General features: G+C 40.2%; 1 protein-coding gene across 5 annotated transcripts in view; it reads left to right on the forward strand.

Moving 5' to 3' along the window:
- LOC123576398 (zinc finger protein 37A-like) overlaps positions 1-24,995 on the forward strand; it is a 193,489-nt gene that overhangs the window by 115,907 nt on the left and 52,587 nt on the right. For 3 of the 5 annotated variants that reach the window (XR_006701363.1, XR_006701364.1, XM_045437196.1), the window contains exons 7-10: positions 698-824; positions 1,113-1,202; positions 14,148-15,218; positions 16,177-16,301. Coding sequence is in view for 3 of the 5 variants with exons in the window: in XM_045437196.1 (XP_045293152.1) it covers positions 698-824; positions 1,113-1,202; positions 14,148-15,218; positions 16,177-16,301 (1,413 nt within the window). In the remaining 2 variants the exon portion in view is untranslated. Of the gene's footprint in view, positions 1-697; positions 825-1,112; positions 1,203-14,147; positions 17,532-24,995 lie in introns of those variants that run through there. The other 2 variants (XM_045437195.1, XM_045437197.1) reach the window with 2 other exon arrangements.

Here is a 24,995-nt window from a genome sequence, read left to right on the forward strand (position 1 = left end):
GGTGTCAAACCTAAAACCATTGCCAAGACCTATGTCAAGGAGCTTATTATTAGCACGTCTGTTGTTTTTTTTTAGGAGTTTTATATGGTTACATGTTTTCCTGTTTTCTTGTATGCCTTGTGATTTTTTGATTAAACATTGGGCATTTGAATTTAATAATGTGGTAGCTTGGAAATCAGATTCTCCCCAGTCTGCAATGTTTGCTGTATTTTCTTACTGTTTTTGTTTCTTCTTACTTATTTATTGTTTGATGGTGGTAGGCTCTCTTTGTGCCAAGGATCAGCCTGATGTATAAACGTAATGTCTTCTTAGGTGTGGATTCTTTAATTCCTGTGGCAGGTATGTCTTTGCGGGTTTCCTTATGAGAATATCTTCTTTGAGATCAGAAAGAGTATTTTATTCCACTTGGAATTGTCAGAACCAGGGCAGTTCCAAGTACATGTGTGCAATCAGATCTTTTGCGTTAAAGAATAAATTGATTCGTCAGTGGTATTTCTACTCTAATCTCTTTTTTACTCGCAAAGTCTAACACAAAACAAGGTATATATATATATAGTAGAGGTTAGTAACATTATCTGGTCAGTTTTCAACAGCAAAACATGTAAGAATTTGTCTTTGAACATCTTTTTTTTTTTTTTTTTTTTTTCATATTTCCTGATTCTGACTGCTTTAGACTGAGCACAATGTGCTTTTGCAGGGATTATTGTCATTCGGGGATGTGACTGTGGGCTTCACTGAGGAGGAGTGGCAGCGCCTGGACCCTGCTCAGAGGACCCTGTACAGGGACGTGATGCTGGAGAACTACAGCCACCTTGTCGCAGTGGGTAGGTAGTGCTTGTTTCTCAGGCAGGCCTCCAGTATGTGTGCCTGCTTTGTATTTACAGAAACCTGTAGAGTTTTTGTAGACTACAATAATATTTAGCTTTGGAATTTGGAGGCCAAGGATGGTTTATCCCTTTTGGTTGTCACAAGGAATTTGGTTCCCTGTGTCCCGTAACAGGGATTAAATTAAATTTTTTTTATTGTGCAGTCTTTGAGTTATACTGTCGTCCACCTTGAGGAGTCCTGAAACTCATGCAGTTTCTCCCACGTGATACGATTCTTATTCACAGGGTTATCCGTTCCTAAACCAGAAGTGATCCTCAAGTTGGAACAAGGAGAGGAGCCGTGGATATTAGAGTCCCCAGGCCAGAGTGACCCAGGTGAGTCCATCAGTGTGAGTCAGTTGGAGTTTAGGAGGAAATTAGATGATAAAGCATTAGTTGACAGCTGAAGGTCATTGAAATGGTCTTTGAAGTTGTCTTCAGGAATCACTTTTTAGAGGCTTTGATGAGCCTTTGGAAGTGGCATGTTGACCTGACTCAAATGTTCAGTGTCCCTGAATCACCCAGAATCTCCCAGTGTCGCTTCTGTGTACGAAAGGAATAATTATATTGAATTAAGTGCACACATCTTAAGATATACTTTCTATATATGCTATATATGTGTATGTGGACCATATGTATGTTGTGTGTGTGTATATATAGTATCTGGCTTCTTTGGTTCAGTATTATGTCTTTGAGAAACATTCATGTTGTTTCTGTGTAGCAGAAACAATGCTGTGTAGCATTCCATTGTGACTATCCCAGAGTTTATCTCTTTATTTTTATACTACATATTAAGGATACATATTCGTTTTGAAACCTATTTGGTTTTAGTTTTAAAGTATTTAAGCATCGATATAAATAGTCTCGTGTGTGTCTTTTGGAGGAAAAATTGTTTTTAAATCTTTGAAATCATATCCTATATATCTATATTTATACCTATCTATTTATATATTAAACGTTCATTTATTTTGAGAGAGAGAGAGCATTCATGTGAGCAGGGGAGGGGCAGAGCGAGAGGGCGAGAGAGAATCCCCAGCAGGCTGCATGCTGTCAGCACAGAGCCCAACACGAGGCTCGATTTCACATGTCATGGTCTCACAGGTCATGAACTCACATGACCTGAGCGGAAAGCAAGAGTGGAATGCTCACTGGACTCACCCACCCAGGCGCCCCTAAACTCTTAATGTCTGTTAGATGTGTGACCAGAAACAGGCTTGCTGGGTACAGAGTAGCTACATATTTAGCTTTATCAGTATTTTTTAAACAATTTTCCAAGTGGTTGTACTACGTCATATTGCTACTAGCAGCGTGTGAGAGTTTTAATTGCAGTTCATCATTCACTTGGTATTGTCAGCCTAATTAATTTGCTATTCTAGTTAATTGTGTTGTGCTATCTTGTTCAGTTTTATTTCCCATTTCTCGGCTGACTCATGATGTTGTGCATCCTTTCATATGTTTGTTGGCTTTTTGGATTTCCTTTAGCAAAGTAACTGTTGACGTCTTTTGTCGATACTATTTTATTGGGTTATTGGTCTTTACTGAATTCTAGAATTTTTAAAATATATTTTGAATATAAATTTTTGGCAGATGTATGTGGTTATTGAAATCTTTTCTGAGTTATGACTTGTCTTAGTCTCTTGATGACTTCTGAATACGGTTACAAAGACTGTCCTTTCCCCTGCTGAATTGTGGTTTTATCTTTGTCATTTATTGAGTGACCATATATTTGTGGTTTTCTTTCTGGACTTCTGATTTGTTCTACTGGCTGATTTATCCTTCTTTACGACAATACCACTGCTTTTTATTTTTATAACTTAATTATAAGTTATGACATCTGGCAGTGTTAGCCTTCTGGGTTGGCTATTTTCTTTTTTTTAATTAAAAAAAATTTTTTTTTAATTTATTTATTGTTGAGAGAGCACGAGCAAGGTGGGGCAGAGAGAGAGAGGGAGAGAGAGAGAGACTGTCTCTCTAGACAGAATCTGAAGCAGGCTCCAGCCTCTGAGCTGTCAGCATAGAGCCTGATCAGGGCCCAGACCCATGAATGGTAAGATCATGACCTCAGCAGAAGTCAGATGCTTAACCGACAGAGCCACTCAAGCACTCCTGTGTTGGCTATTTTCTTCAGGGTTCCTTGGCTATAACATGAATACAGAAAGTTGCCAAGAACATCTTTTTGGCTTTAGTTTTATTTATTTATGTATTTATTTTGAGGTATATAGAGACAGCACGAATAGGGGAGGGGCAGAGAGAGAGGAGATCTTATTCCAAGCAAACTCTGCGCTGCCAGTGCAGAGCCCGACCTGGGGCTTGAACTCACAGAACTGTGAGATCATGACCTGAGCTGACACCCAAGAGTCAGACACTTAACTGACTCAGCCACCCAGACGCACCCATTGTTTTTTAGTTTTCTATTAGATTTATGTATTTATTGTTTAAGAACATCTTTTTTTTTTTTTTTTTAATGTTTTTGTTTGTTTGTTTGTTTGTTTGTTTGAGAGAGAGAGAGAGTGTCCGTGCTGGTGGGGGAGGGACAGAGAGACAAAGAGACACAGAATCTGAAGCAGGCTCCAGGCTCTAAGCTGTCAGCACAGAGCCTGACACAGTTCGAACTCACAAACTGTGGGATCATGACTTGAGCTGAAGTCGGACATTTAACCAACTGAGCCACCCAGGTGCCCCAAGAACATGTTTAGTCTACAAAATATATTAAAATAATTTTTGTGATGCCAGGTATTATGGATAATGCATTGCTGCTGTGAGCTTTTGCATTTTCATATACATGTTAAAAGCACCTTGTCAATTTGTACAAGTACACACACACTCCCTACACCTACCTTTTTAGGGCTTCTCTTGGGATTGCATTGCTCCTTTTGGAGAAAATTGACATGTTCATAATACTGAGTTTTCCAATCCATGACCATGGTATGACTCCATTTAACTCTTCTTTAATTTCTTTCTGGTTTTTTAGTTTTCAGTTTAGTAGTTTTTCCCATCCTTCATTAAATATATTCTTTGTTTTTTTAAGTTTTATTTGTTTAAGTAGTCTTTACACCAAGTGTGGGGCTTGAACTTACAACCCCAAGATCAAGAGTCACATGCTCCTCTGACTGAGCCAGTCAGGTGCCCTTTAGTAAATATAGTCTTAAATATTTTTATGTTTTCTTATACCATTTTCATTTTTAACCTTATGCTATTCATACTATTTTATTCTCCAGTTGTTTAATGCTAACATATAGAAAAACAGTTGATACTTGCACCCTGGCTTTGTATCCTGCAACTTTGCTAAATTTACTGATTTTGGTAGTTATATAGATTTTTAAAAATTTCATAGGTAAACAATTGTGTTCTCTAGGAATAAAGACAAGTTTACTTCTCCTTCCTAATGTTTATACATTTTTTTTTCTTAGCCTGTTGTACTGGTTGAGAATGCCAGTGATGTGATGTATAGAAGTGATGAAGGTGAACATTTTTGTCTTGTTCTTGACTTCAGGGAGAAACTGTTGGGTGTATCATTATTAATTTTGACTTTAGCTGAAGGATTTCTATAAATGTCTTTTATCATTTTGAAGAAGTTCTATTCCTAATTTGCTAGGAGATTTTTTTTTTTTTTTTTTTTTAGAGCATGACTGAGTATTGAATTTTGTCAAATGCTTTTTCTGCATGTATTGAGATAGTCATACTTATTTCATATTTATTATGTTAATATGGTGAGTGATCTTGATTGATTTTCAAATGTTAAACCAACCTGATATGTTTGAAATACATTCATCTTCATCATAATGTATTTTGCTGTTATAATCACTGAGTTTGGCTTTTCACTATTTTGTATAGGGTTTCTCTGTGTGCGTGTGTTCATGAGAGCTGTTATCCTGTAATTGTCCTCATCGTAATCTTTTCAGGTTTTGGGTTGAAGACTGTACTACCTTCATAAGATGAGTTGGGCGGTGTTTCATACTTTTCTATGTATGATATTATGTGAGATTATGTTATTTTTTTTAATGTTTGAAAGGTTTCACCTATGAAGCCTTTGGGTCTGAAGTTATCTCTTGGTGGAGATTGTAAATTTCAGACTGTTAAATTTTTAGTATTTGTCTTTGTTAATTTTACCGTAAATACAATATACAAATATTGGTACAAGTATCTGGATTAGAGCAGATGAATTATTATTTATGTAAAGCAAAGTAACAATTTTGTGGTTCTGGTGTACCTCGATTTCTTACTCTCGGAGCAATAAGAAAAACCAGGGGTCTTGCACATACATGCAGAATTGGTATTTTGGGTGCAGAACACCGATAAAATGAATCTGGGTGCTTGCATAGAGGAGAGAGGTAGTTGTCCCCCTACCCTTTTTAAAGCAGAGAGGGGAACCTTTGCTCCCTTAGAAAGGAGCCCAAGTTCACGCTCTAATCCTTTGAACTATGAGTAAATTTCTTCAGGGAAAAAGACGGTCATTATCTCCAGCTATGTGTGTATGTATGTATGTATGTATGTATGTATGTACTTTTTAAGTTCATTTATTTATTTTGAGAAGCAGGGGAGGTGCAGAGAGGGAGGATCCCAAGCAGTCTCCACGCTGTCAGCGCAGAGCCCCACATGGGACTCCAACTCATGAACCATAAGATCATGACCTGAGCCAAAGCTGCGAGTTGGACGTTTAACTGACTGAGCCACCCAGGCGCCCCTGTCTCCAGCTGTATACCCAGGATGGCATCAGGGTCCCAGGTCCAGCATGCCCACTGAACTGTAAATCTCTCTAGAGTGTGTCCCTATCTCATTAATCATTAATTACTTTCCAAGCTTCATTCTTGCACCTTAAGCTCCAAGTTTTATTGAGATTTGCTCAAAAAGTCCTAACTGTTCAGTAACATAAAATTTATTTTCCCTACAGTCCCACAGTACCATTCGTTTTATTTCTGACTTCTGGCCAGTTTTTCTGTGTACGTGCCATTCTTCATTTTGTTTTAGTCTTGAAACAGGTTTGTATGCTGAAAGCTAGATGCTCTTCACGTTTTTCCATTCACCTTTTACCTGGCCCGAGGTGGTAAACCAGCTGCGGCAGCATTTATTGATATTTTGTACAGACTGTGCCTTGGTCTGTGTGGTAGAAGTCTGTGGCACGCTCTGTGGTCCACACAGCCGTGGCCAGCCAGTTAAAACTGACTTGAATGCCTTCCAGGCTGAGGCAGGGTCATGAAGCATTTCAGCTCAAGGCAGGAAAAGATTCTGTCCCTCTTTCTAACAGAACACCTGCACTGTAGGTGACACTGCTCACAGAGTGCATGTCTGGGGTCTGTTCAGCACCAGGTGTTTGCTCACATACTTGAGTGTTTCTGATAACCACCCCTGGGTGCAGATCACACTTCAGTTTCAAGTAATGCCACACACACACACACACACACACACACACACACACACACACAATCTCAGAGGGTATACTGGGAAATAAAAATTTTGCAGTTGTTAGCACCACCTGCCCCCGCTGCCTCCATTGTGGCTTCTCACTGTCTGGTAATCTTTAGACCCCCACCCCAGTACCAGTCTAAATATTTGGTTTTGTCTTCTTTTCAGGCAGTCAGTTCCAAACAGTCCTGCTTGTCCATGACGCCATTTCGTCCATCCCCTTCTCTGTGGTATGCATGGTACCCACAGGTGCTCCGAGCTGCTGTCTTGTGACACCAAGCAGGGATGGGGGAAGCAGCTGCCAACTTCACTGCCAGGGATTCGCTGCAGTTTGTAGTTGGGTTGAAGAGCGCGGGCGGCAGTTAGCGGGAGCAGCAGAGGCATTGGTCCTCTGGGAGGAGAACTCCGAGAGCAGGTCTGACAGCCCTGTCCCCATGCTGCTATAAAGGTTCGCTTTCCAGGTGCCAGAGAGTTTGCTTTCCTTCCGTCATTACAAAGTCCGCCTGTCTTATTGGAAACTGCAGCCTCACAGTCTTTCCAGCCATCCTCCACTCTTAGCCAGACCTTGCATCTGGAAGGGCCAGGTACAAGGGAGACCACAGCCCTGTAACAGAAGCGTTTTCATACAACTTAGAATTAATTCTGATGCTTGAAACTGTTTTTTGGCTGTGTTCTGGCCTGGAGTCGCTGTCAGGGAAAAGAGATCCATCATGCGCACGTGAACGGTCAGGGTGAGATGTTGAATTTGCAAAAGAGGTCCGTGTACTACCCCCCCCCCCCCCCCATATTCACCCTTTTTCCCCTAATCGTATCCAGGAAATAGCCTGGAGACCATCCCTTTTGAGGACAGCTGCATTTAATAGACTGCTTTGCTAAGGTGTGTGTGCCAAGAAAGAGGTGAGGGAAATAGACTCATTCTTGCTCATTATTGAAAAGTCACAGTAGTGAGATATCCTCTAAAGGAGTTTAAAATTGAGATCGATTCCCTGTCCCAGAATGGATGCTCCCTACCCCACACCTTGCACCTTCCACAGGAACATGAGCTAAGAACACAGTCAGCTCCTGTAGTCTGGGCAGTGCAGGCCCCGGCACCAGAAGTAGCCCTCTCCACGATTCTGCCAGGATTCACCGTGTTTCCACAGCCCACAGTGCCTCAGGGTGGCTTTCAACATTGTCATGGTCAGAGTCCTGCCACTACACAGAGGGACCACACCTGCTTTCACACCTGCCTGGCAGAGCTGAAGGACACAGCAGAGCAGCAGCTAGGAGAGAGCTCTGTGACTCCATCAAGGCCTTTCTTGCTGGGTTTTATTTTAAAAAGTCTTTTTTGGGGGCGCCTGGGTGTCTCCGTTGAATGTCCAACTTAGGCTCAGGTCATGATCTCGTGGTTCAAGAGTTTGAGCCCCGCTTCGGGCTCTGTGCTGACAGCTCAAAGCCTGGAGCCTGCTTCGGATTCTCTGTCTCCCTCTCTCTGTGCCCCTCCCCCACTTGCAAGTGCGTTCTCTCTCTCTCTCTCTCTCTCTCTCTCTCTCTCAAAAATAAATAAACATTAAAAAAATGAATAAAATAGAAAGTCTTTTTCACCTTGCCAGTGGTAGATTCCAAGTTGATCCACTCAAAAATGGGTTCAACAGGCTAGAGACCCATTATCACTCTCCAGTAAATCAGGCATCACATTTTAACAAGAGCTCATTAGCAAGTTCAAAATGATTTTTCCAAAAGGCAGCTAGCTCCCAAAGTGTCTCTCTGTCTGGACAGGCCCTCCCTAGTTCTGTTCTCCTTCTGCACACAGCCCTCCCTTAGGCAGATCATCAGTCTTGCAGACTTGTTCTGTCTCCAGTACTGTAAGATTCTACACATGGACACTAAATCCTCACCCACAGACACTTCTTCCCTTGATAAGGACGACTGTCTCTGGGACTTACACCAAATTGTTTTCTGCCACATCTTTGGACGTAGTAGCCACAAGACAATACAGAGATGTTTTTAAAAATTCCCCCTTTTTTTGCTTAGTGCAAAATTCGCACCTACTCCTAGAAGCTAAATTCAGCATTGGGTGTTGGCTGGGGCAGAGCTGGGGCTGCAGGGCTGCCATGGAAATCCTTTTAGGAAACCACCCCCCACCGCCGCCTTTTAAAAGTTCTTTGATCCACGGTTCATGGGTTGCTTAGAAGGGAGTTGCTTCTAAAATCATTCTTTTGTAGTTATCCTTCAGGTCTTGAGTTCTGATTTAATACAGAGAAGATTCTTTGTGTGATTTCAGTGGCTTGAAAGTTGTTGATGTTGTCTGTTTGTACTTGAGAAGGATATATGTTCTACGATTGTTTCGTGTAGTGTTTTATAATGGTCTTCTGGTCTTCAGGTGTTCTGTATCCTGATTGTCTTTTGTCAGCCGCTCTGTCAGTTACTAAGTAAGGTGTTTTAAAATCTCCAAGTATGATATTTCTTGAAGCTGTATTATTAGGCAGACAGAAATTTACGATTGTTATGTCTCACCTTTTAATGGACTCTTGAACCACTATGTGGTGCCTGTCTCCGTATACGCAGTGATGCTCTTCCTTCGAGTCCATTTCTGGTATTAACATCGCCACACCAGCTTTCTTTTCTTTAGAGTTTGTAGGATATATTCTGTTTCGTCCTTTACTGCCAGCCTTACCACACTCTAGTTGTTGTTAAATCTAGTCTGACATTTTAAATTTCTTGTTTAGACTGTTCAGTCCATTTATGTTTACTGGTATAATTGGGCTTAAGCCTGCAGTCCTATTTCGTGTCTTTATGTACCATTTCTTCTTTCTTCTGTTATTTCTCCTTTCACAACTCCTTTTGGGTTTTTAATTATTACTTTCTTTTGCCTCTATTAGCTTTTTATAGTTATATAGTCTTTTATCTAGACTAGTTATGTAGTCTTTTAAAAAATTATTAGCCTTTTAGGGGTCACACTGTATGTAACAATATGCATTCTGTTAGGGCAGAACTGGAGAGACGAGTGGATGCCGGCTGTGTGGAGATGTTCAGTCGTGGGAGCTGTATGAGAGCTTCTTGCTCATGAGTGCAAATAAACCAGAGGTGTGGGCTCGTGGCTGAATCCTGGGGCACCATGAGGTTTAGAAGTGATGACGATGAGGACTGAGCAGTGGGGACGGTGGGGGAGTCTGTGACGATGGAGTAAATTTGAGAGAAGGTGATACTCTGGAGGCCAGAGAAGAATTTCAAGGAGAAGTAAAGGACCTCAGGCTTGAAGACAGAAACATAAAGTTGGCATTTTAACCTTGACTTCTTAGAAACAGGAAGAGCTAAGACCTGCCAGTCAACCCCACTTTGAAAGAACAAGCAGAAAGCTTAACTGTCAACAACAGAACAAGTGAAGGGTTGCCAAGAGCAGGGAAAAACGGGGTGGAGGTGTGTGCCCAGCTGCCACGTCCGAAGGTGTGACCTCGGATCGTCGAACCTCATCTTACAGAACAGGAGGAAGGACTTTTAGGATGCTGGTAGATCTCTGTAGTTTCTTTGTGAGAAGCAGAGGGCTGGAGTGGACTCCATACTGGGGGCTGGATGAGGACTCACACACACAAGCTCTGTTGGAAAGATGCAGGCCATCTGTGAAGTGGTAGAAAGTGCAGAAGACTTTGATACTTGAAACAAACCAAAGACTTCTCTCGGTTGGTTGGAGACCGTAGTAAAGATCGAGGAGAGCATGCAGTGCCCTTGTTAAGAAACATAACACGAGATGGATTCAAAGTTATTATGAGAAACAGGAGAAGACAGGACAAGCAAGTGGCAGGTGGAAAACAATTCACTTGAAAATGTTATCGTGGGGGCGCCTGGGTGGCACAGTCGGTTAAGCGTCCGACTTCAGCCAGGTCACGATCTCGCGGTCCGTGAGTTCGAGCCCCGCGTCGGGCTCTGGGCTGATGGCTCAGAGCCTGGAGCCTGTTTCCGATTCTGTGTCTCCCTCTCTCTCTGCCCCTCCCCCGTTCATGCTCTGTCTCTCTCTGTCCCAAAAATAAATAAACGTTGAAAAAAAAAAAAATTAGAAAATGTTATCGTGTAATGTCTGAATGTTGTCACTAGTTTTTAATATAAATTAACAATGAAACATGGTTTCTGGTGTACGAGAACATAAGAGAGGCAGGTAATTCACTCTGAAGGAGATAGTAAGACCACAGGAAGGTGTGTTATGAACTGTTATAGGAAATAATTCTATGTTATTATATCATAGGAAATAATTCTATGTTATATCATAGGAAATAATTGAAAAAAAGAATAAAATCACTGCAGTAATCAAAATACAATTAAAAAAAAAAACAGGGGCGCCTGGGTGGCGCAGTCGGTTAAGCGTCCGACTTCAGCCACGTCACGATCTCGCGGTCCGTGAGTTCGAGCCCCGCGTCAGGCTCTGGGCTGATGGCTCAGAGCCTGGAGCCTGTTTCCGATTCTGTGTCTCCCTCTCTCTCTGCCCCTCCCCCGTTCATGCTCTGTCTCTCTCTGTCCCAAAAATAAATAAACGTAAAAAAAAAAAACAGAGGTAGAAAAGATATTGCAGGGGTGCCTGGCCGGCTCACTCGGTGGAACAGAAGATGCTTGATCGCAGGGTTGTAAGTTAAGCCCCATGTTGGGTGTAGACATTACATAAAAATCTAGGAAAAACAAAAAGATATTGCTGAAAATAAGTAGGAAACATGGAGGTTGTAAGTGAGAAACCTAAACAGGAAACAAGGTGTGGAAACAGTGCCTGACATTGAGTAATGGCTTCTTGTGTTCATCACATGTTTTGTATTGCCAAGAGAAGCTCATCGACTACTTCAGCATACTTCTCGTTCCATGTCTGCCCATCAGGAAATTAATTCCTGGTCATATAGTTAGGTAATTATAGTTTATAGAAGCTTCTCTTCCTATCAGTATTTTGATCCTCCAAAGAGAAAGATCTTGGTTTCACTCCTTAAAAATCTAGTATTACACATTAATGATTTTGCTTGACCGTGGAGCCACATAGAGCCAGATTTTCATAATAATGCAGAAAGCCATTACCACACATTCTTTACAAACTTACATGCCAGCTCATCAAGCATGTAAGATTTTTTAGATTCTGATTTATTCTGTGTACACTGACATAGAGACTGAAAAAAATCGTGTCTATTATCATCCTTGTTTCTTCTTATCAGAAGTAGCACACACTCATTTTAAAATTTACTATGGAGTGTGAAAGCCAACCCCGTGTCATCTCCCTTAGATGAACAGGACATTTTTGATGGGGTTTATATGGATGTGTTAATAGCATTTAAATACTTATTTTCATTATAAACTAACATTAATTATTAATGTCATAAATATTAAATACATTATTCTATACATGCTTTTTAAAAAGTTTTCAGTGACATTTTACCATATTTGCTGTTTTTTTTTTACAGAAGTTTTTTTTTTTTAAGTTTATTTATTTATTTTGATAGCATGAGTGGGAGAGGGACAGAGAAAGGGGAGAGAGAGAATCCCAAGCAGGTTCTGCACTGTCAGGGGCTCAAACCCAACAAACCATGAGATCGTGATCTGAGCCAAAATCAGACGCTTAACTGACTGAGCCACCCAGGTGCCCCAGAAGTATTTTTAAAAGTACAGACGTTAAACCACTAAACCTTTCAGTATGATGCCTAAAATTTGTGTTTGGTAAAGCTGTGCAGTTAATTCTGATAAAAACCGTTTGTTAAATACCATTGACTTCATATCTGTTCAGTGTTGAAAGAAAATCATAGGTAGAGTTATGGCTGCCAGAAACATAGTTGAATGAAAATCAGAGCTGCATGAAATATTTAAAAATTTAGTATTTGGGGTGCCTGGGGGGCACAGTGATTGGGTGTTCAACTCTTGATTTTGGCTTAGGTCATCTAGTGGTTCGTGGGATTGAGCCCCTTGTCAGGCTCTGCGGTGATGTCACAGAGCCTGCTTAGGATTCTTTCTCTCCCTTTCTCTCTGTCCCTCCCCTGTTCACACACACCGTCTCTCAAAATAAATGAATAAACATTGAAAAAAAAAATTAGTGTTTAACAAAGACAGTGTTACCACAGTGTAGTTCATGTTTGTGGTAAAGTAAATTATACAAACAGATTTTTTTTAACTTTTTATTTTAATCACCCAGTGCTTATCACGACAGGTGCACTCCTTAATCCCCATCCCCTATTTTACCCATCCCCCCACCCACCTCTCCTCTGGTGACCATCAGTTAAGAATCTGTTTCTTGGTTTCTCTCCCTTTTTTCCCCCCTTTGCTTGTTTGTTGTGTTTCTTAAATTCCACATACAAGTGAAATCATACAGTATTTGTCTTTCTCTGACTGGCTTATTTCACTTACCGTTACATTCTCTAGCTCCATCCATGTTGTTGCAAATGGCATGATTTTTTTCTTTTTGGTGGCTGAGTAATATTTCGTTGTATATATATACACATACCACATCCTCTTTATCCTTTCATCTATCGATGGACACTTGGGCTGCTTTCATATCTTAGCTATTGTAAATAATGCTGCTATAAACATTGGGGTGCATGTATCCCTTTGAATTAGTATTTTTGTATTCTCTGGGTAGGTACCCAGTACTGTGAGTGCGGGATCATAGGGTAGTTCTATTTTTAGCTCTTTTGAGGAATCTCCATACTGCTTTCCGCAGTGGCTGTACCAGGTTGCATTCCCACCAGCAGTGCATGAGGGTTCCTTTTTCTCTGCATCATCACCAATACCTGTTGTTTTATGTATTTTTTATTTTAGCCATTCTGACAGGTGTGAGGTGATATCTCATTGTGGTTTTGATTTGCATTTCCCTACGATGAGTGATGTTGAACATCTTTTCATGTGTCTGTTGACCATCTATCCGTATGTTTTCTTTGGAGAAATGTTTGTTTATGTTTTAGGTCTTTTTTTTTTTTTTTTTTTTTAACAAATGAGGCTGAAAATTATGGGGAGATTTGGGAAGGCAACTTTTTAAAAACGTTACTGGACTGTAAGCTAACGGAGTGAAAGAATATAAGATTATGAATGAGAATGAGCAATTTATAAGGGACAAACAGCTGGGCTTACCAGAGTAAAATATATTCATTCTAGATTTGTAAATTGACAGCTTGATTCTAAGCTGAATCTGGATATAACTGATATGTTCTCTTCAGTGTGATACCATTGTAAAAAATATTGTCAGTTCTTAGGTTGTTGGACTCAATAGTATTATTATGGGTTTTGTACAGTATCGTATGATATATCATTACAGATATAGTATTGTAGATAGCAGAGGAGTAAAGGTGAGCATGCATAACCAAAAAAATATTAAAGTAAAGGTAAATGACAGTTTTAGGACCAGGTTTAGAATTGTAGGTTTTCATGTTTTGCAAAGATATAGAAGTGTGTGTGTGTGTGTGTGTGTGTATGCAGGATTGAAGACTAATGTTAAATCAGGTGAGATTTGGTTGGGGGAAAGCCAGAAAGCATTGGAAGAGGGTTTGATGGTTCACTATTGAACAACTCAGATGGAATAAAGGAAAATATCTATAAATCAGAAAAGAGCTGTAAATCTGATCCTGTGGCAAGGCTGGCTTGACTACTCATTGATTTTGCTATTTTGTTGTATGTTTTTATTGCTAGTGATTTAGAGCTAGTAACAGAATTAGATATTAGAGATTGGGTTATAGTAGTGTTCTCTTTTGAATTAGAGTTCTTTGAAATTTGATTTGTTGCTGTTGTGTAGAATGGAAGAGAGAGATGAGACTGGAAATGTGTATACAGTTGTCATAATCTAGATGTGAGAAGATAATGACCTAAACTTACCCACTCCCCAAAACCTAACTCTGTTTCTCCTAATTTTCCTGTCAACTAATCTTCCTTGTCACTCTATTTATATTTCAGAATTAATTAATAGCAGTAGAAATTATTCAAGAAAGAAGTTCAATGAGTTTAACAAAGGTAGAAACTGGCTCCATAATGATAAGCATGAAGGAATTTATTCTGAAGAGAAACTTTATAAATATAATAAAAATGGGAATGGCCTCCATCTTAATGAAGATTTTGTTCACCGTCAGAAAATTCAAATTTTGGAGCAACCTTTTGAATACAGTGAATGTAGGAAAGCTTTCCATGAGAATTCACTCTTTGTTGTACATAAGAAAACTTACACAGGAAAGAACTCCTGTGAACACACTGATTATGGGAAGATCTTCTGTGATATGTCATCCCTCATGGCTCATCAGAGAACACATCCAAGAGAGAATCAGTATGAATTTAATGAATGTGGAGAAAATTTCTTTGAGGAATCCATTCTCTTTGAGCATCAGAGTGTTCAGCCTTTCAGCCAGAAGTCAAACCTCATTCCAGTTCAGAGAAGCCACTCAGTTGACAATGTGATTGGATATAATGAATGTAGAACGTTTTTCAGTGAAAAGCTAGTCTTTGGTGTACAACAGAGAACACGCACAGGAGAAAAACCTTATGAGTGTCGTGATTGCGGAAAAACCTTCAACCAGAAGTCAGCCCACACAAGACATCAGAGAACACACACAGGGGAAAAATCTTGTGAATGTCAAGAATGTGGGAAAACTTTCTACAAGAATTCAGACCTCATTAAACACCAGAGAATTCACACAGGGGAGAAACCTTTTGAATGTCAGGAATGTGGGAAATCCTTCAGTGAAAAGTCAACCCTCACTCAACATCGAAGAACACACACAGGGGAGAAACCGTATGAATGTCGTGAATGTGGGAAAGCCTTCTCGTTCAAGTCAGTCCTTACTGTACATCAGAAAACACACACAGGGGAGAAGCCCTACGAGTGTTATGAATGTAGGAAAGCCTTTCTTAGAAAATCAGACCTCATTAAACATCGAAGAACTCACACAGGGGAGAAACCTTATGAATGTAATGAATGTGGGAAATCCTTCTCTGAGAAGTCAACCCTTACCAAACATCTGAGAACTCACACAGGTGAGAAACCCTATGAATGTATTGAATGTGGGAAATTTTTTTGCTACTACTCGGGTTTCACAGAACATCAGAGAAGACACACAGGGGAGAAACCTTTTGGATGTAATGAATGTGGGAAAAACTTCCGTCAGAAGTCAGCCCTAATTGTTCATCAGAGAACTCACATAAGACAGAAACCCTATGAATGTAATGAATGTGGGAAATCATTCTGTGTAAAGTCAAAACTCATTGCACATCATAGAACACACACAGGGGAAAAACCCTATGAATGTAATGTATGTGGAAAATCATTTTATGTGAAGTCAAAACTCACTGTACATCAACGAACACATTTGGGGAGAAACCCTATAAATGTAATAAATGGGGGAAATCACTCTGGGTGAAGTCAAAATTTTATAGAAAATGAATGCGAAAGGGGAGAAAAATCTGTTGCTGTAATGATTTTGAAAATATCTTAGGTCTAAAGTCAGTTCTCACAATACAGCAGAGAACTTATAGAGGGGAGAGAATAATATGAAGCTATTGAATATAGAAAACTTTAGTGCTGGAATTTGAACCATAGAATATATCAGAAATCTCAGAGTGGAGAACACCTTATCAGCAAATCGCCCAAAGCCACACCTCACAAGTTAGAAACCTCTATTAATGTTCATAGGGTAGAAAATACTTGATCCACAGGCTATAGAAAATGCACATATTATAGGAAGCTATAGGAAAGCATTGTGCTATTTTATTAGTTGTGTGTAGCATCTCAGTGGATATCAGTAGTTACTAGACAAAATACATTATTTTAAATGGGAGCTTTAAGTTAAAATCTAAGCTTATGCATCAGATATTTTGAATTGAAGGATCTCTGGCAATTTAAGGTGGAGGATGGTTTTCATTTAGAAATAGCTTTGTATTTTTGTTGAGATGCAATTTGGCCCATTGCCGGGCTTGTTATTCCCCACTGTTTAAGGTATTAGATGTGAAAACACAGCACTCTGGGACCAGCAGTTGGAAGCAAGTCAGAGGCTCATGCATCTGCAGAAGAAGGGAAGATTTTTAGCAAGAGGACCCACCAGGAGGACTTCGGATGCCCAGGTAGAGAGAGAGGTTCTGGATTGTTGGCTCATGGACGGGCAGCTTGCCAGCAGGATGTGTTCATGCTTCTGGGGCAGACTGTTGAGAGCGGCTCATCCTGGCCTAGGGGGTCAGAGGGGAAAGGTGGGTTGCTGCACGCACAACTTAGTGGAGGCAGTAGAAGTGAGCGTGCATGAAGCATAGGTGGTCTCTTTCCTGGCAGGCATTTACGTTTGTCTCAGTGTCACCCTGCTGGGGTGACTTGTCATACCCCACTCTGTCTCTCCACATACTTAATACTTTCATAGGTGATGTAACAATTTCCAAAAAACGTAATAGTCACACACAAAAATGTATCCTTTGGAGCGCCAGGGTGGCTCATTTGGTTAAGCATTCAACTCTTGATTTTGGTTCGGGTTGTGATCTCATGGTTCGGGAATTTGAGCCCCATGTTAGGCACCATGCTGAGAGCGCAGAGCCTGCTTGGGATTATCTCTCTCAGCCTGCCTGCCTCTCTCTCTCTCTCTCTCTCTCTCTCTCTCTCTCTCTCCCCGTCTCTCTCAATAAACATTTAAAAATGCATTCTTAAATATAAGGCTTTAAGAAAGCACAAGTAAAAATAAGTAAATTAAAAAGCACAAGTAGATTCCAGTGCTGGGTAGTAACTTGTAGCAGGTCGGTGCCCTAATGAGAACAACTAGAGAAACATCACAAAAAGCATCTGTTTCATTGCAGCTTATTGCTGCAGGAGCAAAGAGGACTAAAGGTAAAATTCAGGAGAGGAGTGAGTCACAGAAAGTTCCCTGGGCAAAATGCACCTGTTTCCCCTGGGAGCATTTGCCAGCTTTGGGCACAGAGGAACCTGAGTCCTGAGCTTGGCTCAGGTAGAGGGTGAAGCTCGTAGCAAGAGGGCGGAGACCAGAAGCCAGCAGAACTTTCAGCAGTCAAGGCTGGAGTGAAAATTTCTTCAACATTAGAGGCTTAAGCCTCGTAGCTAGTTTCTCAAATTTTTAGAAGATTGACTCAGGACGGGAAGGAGCCTGAAAAGCTAGGCCGAAAGTCGATTTTATTCAGGACAGAAAAAATGATTGGAATTCAGTTCCAAAAAATGATTGGAACTGTTAGTAGGATGGGCCCTTGGTGAGCACAGCGTGCTATCAGTAAAGGTAAGGTCATACCAGAGGTCAGTTGTACAAATGATACCTGATATTAAAAAAACAAAACAAAACTGCCCAGAAAGAAAACTCTGAGTACAGATGCTTTCACTGCAGTTATTCCAAACATTTAAGAAGGAAATAATAGGAAGCTCCCATGACCTTTTCCAGAGAATGGAAGATGGAACTTTTCTAATTCATTTTGGGGGCATGGTACAACCTTGATACCAAAACCTGTAAAAGACATTTCAGGAAAGTAAAGTTACCAGTATTTTATGAATTAAGGTGCATAATCTTAAATTAAAAAAAAAATCCAGTCATATCCATGGACCAAGTAATGTTTATTAGGGGAATCAAAGAATTTACTATTTAAAATTAAATCGATTTGGGGCGCCTGGGTGGCGCAGTCGGTTAAGCGTCCGACTTCAGCCAGGTCACGATCTCGCGGTCCGTGAGTTTGAGCCCCGCATCAGGCTCTGGGCTAATCGCTCAGAGCCTGGAGGCTGTTTCCGATTCTGTGTCTCCCTCTCTCTCTGCCCCTCCCCCGTTCATGCTGTCTTTCTCTGTCCCAAAAATAAACATTGAAAAAAAAAAAAAATAAATAAATAAATAAAATTAAATCGATTTGGCCAGTTCTTCTTCCTTTCACATTCTCCCTTCTCCCTTGTGCTTTCTGTGTTTCTCTTCTGCCTTCCGTTCCTAGAGTGGAAGTCAGAACAGGCCTGCCACAAGGGATGAGAAAGGTGTGGTGATGTGCACACTTGCATCAGACGTGTTGAATGCAACTGGAAGAGATGATCATCGTGGCTAAAGTATCGATAACATTGAGCAGATGAGAAAATGTGCTGAGGATGATGAGAGCCAGATCAGAGAAGGTTTTCATGAAAATGGAGAGGGGAAGGTTAGAAAATCCTAGGGTGTTGGATTGGAATGTAACTCACAGAAATGTGTGTGTGTGTGGTGTGTGTGTGAGATGGATCTGTCTGCTGAGAGGGCCTACACACAATGACACCCCAGGAGCAGTGTGCACACCAAATACCAGGTTACTAATGTCTAAATGCTGTCCTCCAACAAAAAAGGGACTGTCTCCGGAGTGATGGCTGGTTTCAGGTAAAAGATGGGGAGAAATACACGATGAACCTGAATCATCTTACCTGTCAGACAGTAAAAAAATGTTCAAATAATCATGGAGTCAAAAGAACCACCTTGGTCAGGTTCCACTGGCCAGATTTGAGACAGTTTGAACATAGCGTCAGAATTATTAATTCCCATTAATAAAATGGGAGTCCATTAATGTATGGTGATATAGATAAATTTGTAAATTCATAAAGGAGAAGGGAAGACTTGTACAGAAGAATGCCAGTTAATAAATGTAGGGAGAATAATGGACATAGAAAAACACCATTGGGCAACCATTGGAGGGGCAGTTGATTCAGGAGGTAGTTGTCAGCATAGACTAGAGTCTGTGAGTAGAGCTTTGATGAAGAACAGGATCTGGCATAATCTTCAGATATCTCCCCACAAAATACCCATCAGCTGCAGAGGTGAAAGGGTGATTTTGTGATTAAACCTGGCAGACACCGGCATGATCAGGCAATCAAAGTTCACCTCACCGGTGGAGTAGGACAGGTCAGCATGATGTGTCCCCTGATGAGATGCACTGAGAAGAGGCAACATCATTTGTGTGGTATTTTCACCAAGAAAGCACGACCTGTAGGATGCCTGGATAGCTTAGTGAGTTAGGTGTCCAACTCTTGATCTCAGCTCAGGTCTTGAGCTCAGGGTCATGAGTTTAAACCCTGTGTTGGGCTCCACTGGATGTAGAGTCTACTTAAAAGAAAAAAGAAAAGAAAGCTTGACCTGTGTTTATTTAGGAGGAAACATCAGGTGAATCTTATGAATGGTTATTTTAGTGAATGCAAAGCCTATAGTTTTTTATTATGTGAAAGATACGAAAAAGACTGAGAGGCTGTTTCAGATTAGAGGTGACTGGAGATAATTTTAAAATAAAAATGAAGACCAGACATTGGTAGAACAGTTGGCAAAATTCGGTGTATGGATTGGATGGTCGTGTTTATCAATGTTTGTTTCCTGATGTGGATGATTGCTGGGTGGTTCTATAGGTTAGTGCCTTTGGGGAAAATACACACTGGAATATGTAGAGGTAATGGAGCCTCATGGCTGCAGCTTGCTTTAATTTTTTTTCATGTTTATTTTTGAGAGAGAGACTGAGTGGGGAAGGGGCAGAGACAGAGAGAGGGAGGCACAGAATCCGAAGCAGCCTCCAGGCTCTGAGCTGTCAGCACAGAGCCCGACACGGGGCTCGAACTCACAGACCAGGAGATTGTGACCTGAGCCGAAGTTGGACGCTTAACCAACTAAGCCACCCAGGTGCCTCTGCAGCTTATTTTTAAATGCTTTAGACAAAGGCTGAGAGAGAGAGAGAGAGAGAGAGCGAGAGCGAGAGCGTGCGCCTGCCTGCGCGCTTGCGCATGCGCACACAGCGCAAAGGACTGATGGAGGAGATGCAGTGTGGTTAGGAGAATCTGACTGAGGGGGATATGGGAGTTTTTTGGTACTGCACTTGTGACTTTTTTAAGTGTGAAGTCATTTCAGAATAAATATTTACAAGTTTAAGGTAGTTGATGTAACCTACCACATTAGTAGAAAAAATAAGTGAAGCCATTTGATTATTTCAATAGATGCAGAAAACGTATTTGATAAAAACTTTCCTTTCATGGTTAAAAACCAACAAAACTAGGAACGGAAGGAAAGTTCATCAAACACAAAAGGAAACCAACATACAGCAAATATTATACTAAATAAATAAATATTGATCTATATCTTCCTGATATTAATGAGACAAGAATGCTTGTTACCACTTCTGTTTCACATATGACTGAAGGCTCTAGCTCGTCAGTAAGGCAAAAAGGAAGTAAGTTTAAGGCCTAAAACTTGGAAGATTGAAGTGCCAACTCATTATTGGTAGGTGGTATCATTGCATGGAAAAGTGAAAAAAACTTACGGAGAAGTTACTAAAAATGGTGAATTAGCAAACTCACTGTGTAAAAAACTACAAATAGAAAACAAGTGATAGCAGGACAGTTGTATCCACCCAGGATATGGTAGCAGAGACCAGATCTACCTACCTGCCTTAAAAAAAAAAAACAAAAAAAACAAAAAAAAAACGGAAAAAGGAAAGCGATAAAATCCAGGAAATAACTGTTTTCATGACAGTGGACGTCAGGCAGTAAAGGGGCAGTGATCCCTATAGGTGATGGGTAGGTTCACTATATTGTGATGGTTTTTCAGCTATATTTATCAAATTATGTCAAGATGTACACTTTAAAAATTTTTTAAAATGTTTATTATTTTTGAGAGAGAAAGAGAGCAAGCACGGGAGGGGCAGAGAGAGAGGGAGACACATCGGAAGCAGGCTCCAGGCTCTGAGTTGTCATCACAGAGCCCAAGGCAGGCCTCAAACTCACAGACTGTGAGATCGTGACCTGAGCTGAAGTTGCTGCTTAACCGACTGAGCCACCCAGGCACCCTGTCAAGTTGTACACTTTAAATACTGTTACATCGCTATTAAGCTTACAGTATTCCAAAAACAGTAAGTTCTAGAAATCCAAAAACTGCACCGCCACCAAATTAAGGGATATTAAAGATCAAAATAAATGAAAGGATATACCTAACTGTCTTGATGACTTTGAAGGCTCATTTCCCCAAAACTGAGTGGTACATTCAGTGCAACCCAATCACCATCTAACAGCAGGTTTTGTTATTGGAAATTAGCAAATCTGAATTTAAAATGTATATTCAGGGACACCTCGGTAGCTCAGTCAGTTAAGCATCTGACTCTTGATTTGGGCTCTGGTCATGATCTCCTATGGTCATGAGATCAAGCCCCACATCACGCTCTGTGCTGGGTGTGGAGCCTGCTTAAGATTCTCTCTCCCTGTCCCTCTGCCCCTCCCCTGCTCATGCTATCTCTCTCTGTCTCTGTCTCAAAAACACGTATATGCAGATGCAGTGACCATAGCTAAGACAATCAAAATAGAAAAATAAATCTGCAGGACTTAGATTTTGGATATCAAGACTGTGGTATAGGCACAAGGATAAACAATGTCCAGAAACAGGCCCCAATATCTTAATATATAACAAAGGTGACACTTTAATATTGTGGTAACAAGATGGTAATTTTGATAAATGGTGAGTTAGTCAGCTCTGTGTGTGTGTGTGTGTGTGTGTGTGTGTGTGTGTGTGTGTAAAGAAACATTTTGACTGTAGCCACCCACTATACACAAAGACTTGTTTGGTGTGGATTGTATATCTAGATGTGAAAGTAACACTTTTAGAAGAAAATATAGGCGAACATCACAGCTTTGGTTAAGACAGCTTAAACAAAAAACAAAAACCATAGATACACTATATGGTAACTAACCTGGGTTTAAATTTAAAAAAAAAACGTAGATAAATTTGAGAACATTAGAATTAAAAATTGCTGTTTGTTCAAAAACAAAAACCAAAAAAAACCCAACAACAACAACAACAAAAAAACGAGTTAAAAAGCCAGCCACAGCCTGGGAGAAGATAATTGCAATGCATATATCAAACCAAGGACTCTTATAAGGCATATATAAAGAACTCCAACAAATCAGTAAGGAAAGGAAAAGTGAGCAGCAGATTGAACATAATTCACAGAGTGTATTTAAGTGACCAGTAAATGTGGAAAGTTGCTCAATTTCATTAGTCAGCAAGGAAAAGCAAATCATAATGAATATGTGATTACCAGTATACACCAGAATGGCTAAAGTGGTAAAAAGAAAAGACCAACCGATGATGAAGATACGAAGCAGCTGGGACTAATACGAGTTTGGTAGGAATGTAAATTGTACACTGTGGAAAATAGGCTCTTTCTGCTAGAGCTAAACATGCGTGTACATTTGGCTGTGTAATTCTACTTCTAGGCATATATCCAACAGAAATACATGTTTACTGAAAGAATATTCATAGTACTAGAATTCTCAATGGAAGTAGAAACGGCACACATGGCCACAACACTAAAATGAATATATAAACTGTGCTGTTCATTCATTGCTATACAGCAGTAGGAATGAACGAACCACAATTACACGCATGCAAAGAACACAGAAGACTTAAGTGCTGTATACATGTTTTTCATTCAAAAAGCTGGCAAATCTAATATATGGTGTTAGAATCCACGTGGTTGCCTGGATGGTAGCAGCTTGCAGAGCCTAATGTGAGGGGGCTCCTCTGGTGCTCATCGTGTTCTTTTTGTCTCAGTATTGATTGTAGGTGTAATCAATTTACAGATGTTGTTACTTGTGAATACTTACACACACACACACACACACACACACACACACATATATATATATATATACATGTTTGAGTGTAAATGTTCCTTAATAAAAGCAGAAAGTCTGACATTGTTCACTCTCTGCTTAGATTCCTCCAACAGCTTCCCCATCTCATTTAAAAACACAACACAAGATGAATAATTAGGACAACAGCAGTAAGCGTGTGTGTGAGGGATCGCTGTGTAGTAAGTGCTTATGTATGTGAGTTTACTACAGAAAGTATTTTGTTCCCTTCTCAATGTGCTAAATAACAAAGATACTCCATGTTAAAAGCTAACCAATTTCTCTGTCTTACCTATTCAATAAACATGTTAAGTGAAGTAATATTCCATAGTTTTACCATATATTACACATGTTCTCTCTCAGTTTCCTGGCATATAAAAGTGGATTCGGCCAGTGTTTTGTATTAATTCTTCAATAAAGAATTCAGACACTGTGTTTATGAAGTTGTTATCTGCGTCAGGATCCATCAGTGGGTATAATGAAAATACTGATTACACAAAATAAGCCATATCAATTAAAGAAAGCAGATATTAACAGTACTACTTGAGTTCAACACAGTATTGCTTTCCATTATATGAAGAAAATATCCAGCTGAAACATTCAGATGAGGAATCCACTTAGGGATGAGTTGCATAGCCGAAGCGTAACAAACCATGTACATTTGTGTTGTGATGTTGTATATACATATTTTGTCTTATTCCTTTCTTCCCAGTGTAGGGGAGGCCGTAGAATTAGTTACCAGATTGCCTAGGCTCATATGATGTCTGGCCCTGTCACTTACTAGATTTGAGACAAATTACCATCTTGTGTACTCAGACTCTCATCTGTCAAATGGGGACATTAGTAGTGGCTACTTCATAGGGGCAATTTAATATGAACTGTGTATGTGTAAGCTGTTATTTCTTAAATTAACTTTCAAACAATTGATAGGTTCTTACAGACTCTTAATACCCAACACATTTTTCCCTTGATGGCAGTGCCTTAACTTGTAATTTCTCACCTTGACCTTGAAAGGTTCAGAGGTAAAGAACAATTATATTAAGCTAGTCATGAAAGACACTCCCCTCCAAGATTTGTTTGGGATTGGCCCGTGTTCTAGCTGTCATCAGAGTTGTTTGCAGAAGTGTTCTGAAAACTTCCAGGAAAGGTTTCTTTCTTGCCCAGCTGAAGTGGTTTATGCCTGGACTTGACACTTAGTTCTGTCTTGCAACTTGCAGAGGTAGGTGGTGGTCTGAGGATGGTGGGGCAGAGAGTGAAGGGTTCATGAGGATGTTACTGAGTTGCCTATTCTAACTGTTCTACAGTGAGAACGGATGGAGGTTGTATTCAGTGTAGGCAGAGCATGGAGTAGATTCCCTGCCCAGGCAGGACCACGCGACAGGCCTCAAGGCTGGCATATCTTGTTTGAGGAACTAGTCTGGCAGAATTGTAGTCCCAAGTTCCCTGGCCATGTGGGCCAGTGTCCTCAACTCAGCAGATAAGCAGTGCTGCTGGCCATGATCTCCACTCAAGTGCTGTTTCCCTAGGCAGCTTCCCAGGTGCTCAGGTCAGGCTTTTTACCTGGTGGGGTGGGCATCTCTGCACTCAATAGTGGGTGGGGCTTTAAATGAACTCCCCTGACTGGGTGGAAAAGGGAACCAGCTCCCAGCCCTGCGAGGCTTTATGTATGTGGTCTTAGGCTTGTTCTGTGGTGGTGCATAATTCTCTAACAACACTAGTTTAAAATTAAAAACAAAACAAAAAAAAAAAACTTAGTAAAAATAACCATGAATACAATAACCTTTTATTTAATATACAATATATATAAACTGTAACATCAATAATGAAAATGTGTGAGAGAGGAGAAATAAAAGTGTAAAGCTTAAGAATGCTGTTGGATTTAAGTTATCAGTTTAAAATAGACATAATTTTCATATACTTTATGTAAGTTTCATGGTAACCACAAGGGAAAAACCTATAGCATCTATGCAAAAGAACATGGTAAAGAAGTCAAAGCATACTCACCAAAAGGCATTAAAACACAAATGGATAAGAAGCAAGGAACAATGGAGCTACAAAAAAGAAAATAACAAAATGCCAATTGTAAGTCCTTATCTGTCAATAATTACTTTAAAGTAAAGAGATTATAGTCTTCAAAGACCTAGAAAGGTTGAATGGATAAAACAATAAAATCC

The sequence above is a fragment of the Leopardus geoffroyi genome, chromosome D2, assembly GCF_018350155.1.
Source record: "Leopardus geoffroyi isolate Oge1 chromosome D2, O.geoffroyi_Oge1_pat1.0, whole genome shotgun sequence".
Taxonomy (NCBI): domain Eukaryota; kingdom Metazoa; phylum Chordata; class Mammalia; order Carnivora; family Felidae; genus Leopardus; species Leopardus geoffroyi.